General features: G+C 39.1%; 1 protein-coding gene across 2 annotated transcripts; it reads right to left on the reverse strand.

The window, feature by feature from the left end:
- Nucleotides 1-74: 74 nt before the first annotated feature.
- On the reverse strand, nt 75-5197 carry LOC113692677 (5-methyltetrahydropteroyltriglutamate--homocysteine methyltransferase). Of its 2 annotated transcripts, none has more exons than XM_027211153.2 (12): nt 5037-5197; nt 3503-3856; nt 3327-3414; nt 2962-3089; nt 2496-2887; nt 2249-2412; nt 2050-2130; nt 1789-1955; nt 1605-1710; nt 1214-1464; nt 883-1084; nt 75-773 (listed from the first exon to the last, which is right to left on the reverse strand). In XM_027211153.2, the coding sequence occupies exons 1-12, from the start codon at nt 5174-5176 to the stop codon at nt 405-407; spliced, it is 2442 nt and encodes an 813-aa protein (XP_027066954.2). In that variant the 5' UTR covers nt 5177-5197; the 3' UTR covers nt 75-404. The 2 variants fall into 2 exon arrangements, with proteins under 2 accessions (XP_027066954.2, XP_071908585.1); XM_072052484.1 differs by lacking the exon at nt 5037-5197 and adding an exon at nt 4449-4678.
- Nucleotides 5198-6997: the final 1800 nt, after the last annotated feature.

Here is a 6997-nt window from a genome sequence, read left to right on the forward strand (position 1 = left end):
GTGCGGTGCAACGTTTCTAATAGTAGAAAAAGAAGAGGATAAGATGATGGAACGAACATACAACCGTGACCAAATTTCGTGCAGCACAAAAACCAATTAATTATATAGCATTTCATTTCGTGACGTACATTAATAAGAGACCCGGTGCCTTCTAAAAGGCAAACATCCCTCAACATACACAGGTTTAAAACATGGGATGAAACGAGATCCACAAGAGAAAGAAGCAAAATGCCCCCGCAGGGCCGGCCAACTACACCTACTTTGCGAATATTCCGCAAAACACCCCAAGCCAAGAGTGTTATTAAACAAAACACGATTTTTTTCCCAAAAAAAAAAATAATAATAACAATAATTTGCAAGAGAAAAATGAATCAGTGATTAAGGTCCTGCATCCCCCAGGTCTTTCATTTGGCACTGGCAAGCTGGGTGCGGATTTGCTTGGCGGCGGCAACCATGTTTTGGAGGGCCGGCTTCACCTCAGCGTACTTGCGGGTCTTGAGACCACAATCAGGGTTGACCCACAAGATGTTCGTATCCAGCACTGCAAGCATCTTGTTAACTCTGTCAGCAATCTCTTCTGTCGATGGTATTCTTGGAGAGTGAATGTCATAGACACCCGGACCAATTCCAGCACCGTACTTGACTCCCTCGCGGAAAACAGAAAGGAGCTTCTCATCAGATCGGGAGTTCTCAATGGTGATCACATCAGCATCCATGTCGATGATGGAGTGAATGATATCATTGAAGTTGGAGTAGCACATGTGAGTGTGAATCTGTCCAATGCAAAAGATTATCAATTAGTATAAATCTCAAGGACGCAAAGAGCAAAATGTTTTTTTTTTTTAACCATTCAATTTGAAGAAAAAGGGCTCAAGAAAGAACCTGAGTTGTGTCCTGGACACCGCAGTTAGTGATTCTGAATGAGTGAACAGCCCAGTCCAAATAGAACGCATGTTCAGCCTTCCTGAGAGGCAAACCTTCTCTCAAAGCAGCTTCATCAATTTGAATAACATTGATGCCTGCCTTCTCAAGATCTTCTACTTCGTCCTTAATGGCCAAGGCGATCTGATAGCATGTTTCAAATCTGGGAACAGAAAAAACAGCGCATAAGCAGCATAGTCTACAACCTAACAAAGCTTGATACACTTCATAAATAAATAATTCTTCCACCACAAGCAAAGGAAAGAAGAGGGGAAAGCTTCTATTTTGTTACCTTGGTTGGTCATTACGAACAAAAGACCAGTTGAGGATGGTAACAGGGCCAGTAAGCATTCCCTTCATTGGGCGCTTGGTCATGCTCTGAGCTGTCGAGGACCAGAAAACAGTCATTGGGTTGGGGCGGCTCACATCACCATAAATGATAGGGGGCTTCACACAGCGAGATCCATAAGATTGCACCCAGCCATTTGCTGTAAAGGCAAAACCAGACAGCTGCTCGCCAAAGTACTCAACCATATCATTCCTCTACGAAATGCAACCTCCAGTGTCAGTAAATATGACAAATCACTCTTAATATGTCAAAAATCCGCCGACAAAGCTGGCAATTTAGCCCTTAGCAGCAGAAACTGACCAAATTGTAAATAACAGAGTATGAACTTGCTTACCTCTGGCTCACCATGAACCAGGACATCAATATCAAGTTCTTCCTGGAGCTTCACCACTTTGCTGATTTCCTCCTTAATTGCCTTGACATAACCATCCTCAGATATCCTAGAGCAAAAGGATGTTAGAACAAAGGAACAGATAACAGATCATACAAGATTACAAGATTAAGTAAAAGTCACTCACTTCTTGGCCTTGTATTCACGACGTACTCTCCTAAGTTCCAATGTCTGAGGGAAAGACCCAATGGTGGTGGTGGGAAGAATAGGAAGATTAAGCTTCTTTTGCTGAGCATCAAGTCTGGCACTAACATTTGTGGCACGGCGGTGGTCAGAGCCCCTCAGAGCAGCAGCCTACAAACCAAAAAATTTTACTAGCAAGTCCACAGAAAACCTCGGTAATGAATGAAACAGATTCTCAAGGAAAAGACATGGCTGCATCACTTACAGCCTTTTGAACAGCTTCATTTGTAACCCTTGGAGAGGACTTTCTAGAAGCCTGAGCTGCAGCATTGGCAGAGAAAAATGCCTACACCAAAACATGAGAGCCCGGTGGAATCCAATTAATAAAATTTCCAAGAGCGAATAAATGCACCATTGCAGAAAATACCCCATGTAAAGAATGGGAACTCTGGAGCAAAACCTACCTCATCCTTGGCACCACTTAATGCCTTGGCCAAGGCATCAACCTCTACAACTTTCTGAGCAGCAAAAGCAAGCCAGGACTTGATTTCTTTGTCCAGTTTAGGCTCATTAACTAGATCAACGGCAGTGTGGAGAAGTGAGGAGGATGTGGAGACAACAAGCTTGTCTGCATGAGGGTATCACAAGGAATCAGCACCTGTACAACCAGAATTCATGACAAGTACAAAATTAACCTTTGGCCTGTTTTACCTTTTCCAACAATGCCCTCAAGAGCCTGCAAGGTGGTTAAAGATGCAGCAAGATCATTAGCCCAGATGTTCCTTCCATCAACCACTCCAGCAAACAAGTATTTACCAGCAGGGAATCCGCCCTTGATCAAGTCAAGAGTTTTAGCTCCACGAACAAGATCAAAGCCAATGGCTGAAACTCCACTCAAAGAAGTGACAGCTTTAAATGCCTCTTCAGGAACATCAGCAAAGTAGGTCTCAATCAGAACATTAAGGCCAGAAAACGATGACTCCAACTCGGAGTAGGCCTTGGTGAATGCTTGCAATTGGTGAGATTCAAGATCCATCACAAGGATTGGCTCATCAAACTGAATCCATGAAGCACCAGCTGCCTTTAGATCAGCAATTACTTCCCTGCAAAAGGGTTCAATTTATTAACACCAAGCTGGAGACACCGAATTAAAGGTAGAAAAGGTGGCATTTCTTACTTGTAGATTGGAAGGATTTTGTCAAGGAGGCTAAGTTTATTGAAAGTCTTCTCAACACCCTTAGCAGGTTTGGATAGACTCAAGAAAGTGAAGGGCCCAACAAGGACTGGAACAGTATCTACACCAAGCTGCATGGTGAAAGTTCCAACAATAATTAGTTTCTACTTTGTAATGAAGCAATTTAAATAATCAAGTACATTATGAACTAATGGCTTCAATCCCCTACTTGGAAAGCATAATGATTGACTTGATCAAATAGGAAGAATGACAAGATAATTGACTATCATGGCAAATGGTTGCTAAGAAGTCCAAACAATAGCAAGTAAATTGAACCGGAAAAGTAATAAGGTTGCACAATAACATACCGCCTTAGCCTCCTTGTATTCATTTACTGCCTTGTGGGAAGCATAAGAAAACTTCACATCAGGTCCCAACTCAGGAACAATGAAGTGGCTGGATTGTGGGGGAATAAGATTTACTTTAATTAGAGAATATAGACATTATATTATGAAAGGGCTCAAAGAATAAACTTGTCACTTACTAGTTGGTGTCAAACCACTTGGTCATTTCCATAGCAGGTACAGAGGCATTTCCTCTGGCCATGGAAAAGTAAGTGTCGAAACCAATCTCCCCACCACTCCAGTTGTATCTAGGTGGAACTGCGCCAAGCAATGCAATAGTATCAAGAACCTGATCATAGTAGGAGAAGGTGTTGCCTGGGATGTACTTGATCCCAGCATCAGCCATCTGTTTCCAGATGGATGCCCTGAGGTCAGCAGCCACCTTTTCCAACTCTTCAGCACTGCTCTTCTTATCCCAGAAGGATTCCAGAGCAAATTTAAGTTCTCTCTTGGGACCCATTCGGGGATATCCAACAATGTGAGATGCCATTATTCTGGATCAACATAGAAACAAGACAAATTTCATTCCCCAATCAAACAAAATCACTTGTCATTCTCAATTATATCCTCATTTCACAGTAGTACTCGTTAACACAGCATGCATATGGTCCAGTAGAAGAACCAAATAAGTGCAAACAACGAAATGGCAATGACCAAAACACTAATCCTTATACAGATATTAGGGACTAGCTAGAACAAGCATTTCTTCTTTCATGTTTGTCCCACTGTTATCTAAAAGAAGAAAATGAAGGACTAGAACCCAATTCTAACACAAAAAAGCAAGATCCTAGGCCACACCCCTTACCGGATGAAGCATTTCTTTATTACTATAATCATCCAGTTTCAAATGTGCTTCCAAAACAATAAATAACTAAAGAAGTCATTCAAGAAACAAGTATCTAGCATTGAAAAGGACATGGACAAATTTGTTTTCAAGTTGTAAAACTAGATTAGCAATCGCGATTAGCAATCGCCTAATGCTGCTAGTTGTGATCCAACACCAAGAGAAGTACCGAGCTAATTAATATAAGCAGAGAAAGCATACGATAACCAATCCAAAAGATTTGTTTAATCAGATCTACCAACTTTTTTCCAGATCTATGACGATACGAGGCCGAGTGCATATACATCACATGCAGTCGAACAGAAATGCTGGCTGGTTTAACAGTATTCACCGCCACCATTAGCAACTTCATATCAGATCTATTAACCAGAAACGACCCGAATCCAGATCCCCACGACCCACTTCCCCAAACCACTAGATCTACAAGAATTCAATACTAAATTCACGCCCCCCTGTTTAAAAAAAAAAGTTTACAACTTACCCGCCACCCCTCCACCGCCCTAAAATAACAATCCCACACTAACACAAAATCCATTTTTAAGTCGCCATGTCATCACTTGACACGGTAAAAATTTAACGAGTTACCATTTGAGCAAAACAAACATGAATGCGTTAAAACTGGGGATTTACACATTTACCAGTATGGATCGAAGAGAAACGAGTAGATCAAATTAAGTTTGGAAGGAATAACTAAAAATCTAAGAACACAAGAACTGTGTAACAAAATGAAAATGGGATTCAAAAGTGTAGACAAAATTTAGCAATACAAATACACAAGAAACAATGGGTGGTACGAAGAAGAACAAGAAGACGCGAATGAGAGAGCGAACCTTTCGGACGAGGTAAGACCGGGGATGTGGTGGTTCAAGACTGATTCTATCTTTTTTTGAGAGATTGGTTTGTTGATACAGGGCAGCGGAGAGAGGAGAGAAGGGGCTGACGCGAGTTTTGAGCTGGGGATGAGTGTCATATATATACAGGGAGATGTATGGGAGTAGGTGGGTAGATCTGGGGTGTGGGAAGTTTAACGAGTTACAATTTTTAGTGGGTTTGTTTGGACGTCGTGATTATAATTTTTAATATATTTTTTTAATTTACAGATATCACATAAAAAATATTATAGTAAAAATATCTTAAATAACTTAATAAAATTTTTTTTTTCTTTTCCGATGTTTTTCGTTTCCTGATTTTCGTAAATAGTTGGTGATGGCCTGCCGCGCGGGATTGGAGCGCGTGGCTTTGATGATGGTTACCTACTACGGCCGGTCAATGTGCAGGGATCATGGATATTCTAGTGGTTGCGTCTGGGCATTTTTGCGAACCAAAAAAGAATTTTTCAGAATTACATTGGATGCGCTTCTGTTTTAGGGATGTTTTATAAAAACACTCTAAAATATCCATCCACAAGTTTTAGAAAGATAACAAACAAAAATATATATATATATATATATGTTAAATAAAGCACTGATGGCAGAGGTGGATAGAAATTGCAGGTGGCGGAAGTTGTGAATGGAAGGAGGGGAAAAAAAAAAAAAGAAGAAGAAGAAGAAGAGGTGGCAGGTAGGGGTGATAGTAGCAATAGTTGAAGTGGGAATGGTGGAAAGGCCAGAAGGGTGGTGGTGGAGGAGGTTAAGAAAGTGTGTGTGTGTTTTTAGGTTTGAGAAATTAGGGTTTGGGTAAAAATAGATTTGTGAAAAAAATGGTGGATTATGTGAGAATTTGGTTCAATATTAAGTCAGTTGCGATTTACCTTTTAAATATTGACCACGTAAAGTGTTCGTGATTTATTTCAATAAAAATTTTATTGAAAATGATACTAAGGATAAAATAATCATTTATTATTTATTAGGGACTAAAAACCATTCATTTTGACTTTGAGAGGTTGCAATTTATCATGAGCAACAAAATATTACTACTGGTTTTTAGCATGCGACAACATGAAGTATTATGTTTTGTTGCTAATTACAATTAAAACACACACACAAATTATTGTTTCTATTTTTCCAAGTGATCCTGATCAATGTCCTCAACTACTAAAATAAGTGCAAGCTCGTTAGTTTTTAATGTTCTAAAAAAAATTTCACATTGTGTCCAATAAAATGTACACTAAAAGAAGATTTGAATTGTCTTTTTCTTTTAATTTTTAGTTCGCTTCTTGCATATTAATCAATACCGTGAAAACTAGTATAGTATTATTTTATAACGTGAAATATCAGCAATGCCTATTCTATCTGCGAATCATTTTTTGTTTTCCAAAATATTATAGTTTACCTCATATAATTTATTTCAGTCGAGTTGAGTGAAAAACAAGTTACTAAAATTTAGTAGGAATGGCTTCTAAATCTTGAAGTCATTAGTCATATTTGATGTATGTAAGAACAAAATTTTAGAGATTTTTTTAACATGAGCTCAATTGATATTTGTTGATGATACCCAATTTATCATTGAATTAGTTGTTGCATTTATTGTCATTATCATTTAAAACACCTTCTAGTGAGAAAATACATACATTGAAAATTGAATGCGACGCAGGTGGCATAGCACATTAGAAGCAATGTTTTTAAACTCGGACCGGTCAATGAACCGGAGAGGTGGCCGGTTCGCTGTTCGATCGGTCCGACCGGTCCAACCAGTCGGTTCAAAGGTTCACTGTTTTTTTTTTTTTTTTTGTGTTAAGTACTAAGCAGGTTTCATTCTACACTTGAACTTTACCAACATAACTTAATTTAAGTTATGATAATAATAAATTTTCTAAAAGTTATACATAAAACATGGAATGATAAATATAATT

This window comes from Coffea arabica, chromosome 6c (assembly GCF_036785885.1).
Source record: "Coffea arabica cultivar ET-39 chromosome 6c, Coffea Arabica ET-39 HiFi, whole genome shotgun sequence".
In the NCBI taxonomy this organism is placed as follows: domain Eukaryota; kingdom Viridiplantae; phylum Streptophyta; class Magnoliopsida; order Gentianales; family Rubiaceae; genus Coffea; species Coffea arabica.

Excerpts from the sequence above, each read along its gene's own strand:
- LOC113692677 (XM_027211153.2), bottom strand. The coding sequence starts at position 5,176 with ATGACACTCATCCCCAGCTCAAAACTCGCGTCAGCCCCTTCTCTCCTC. Across the intron at positions 3,857-5,036 it reads GGTCTTACCTCGTCCGAAAG|AATAATGGCATCTCACATTG; the intron begins GTTCGCTCTCTC and ends ATGTTGATCCAG. Across the intron at positions 2,888-2,961 it reads AAAATCCTTCCAATCTACAA|GGAAGTAATTGCTGATCTAA; the intron begins GTAAGAAATGCC and ends ACCCTTTTGCAG.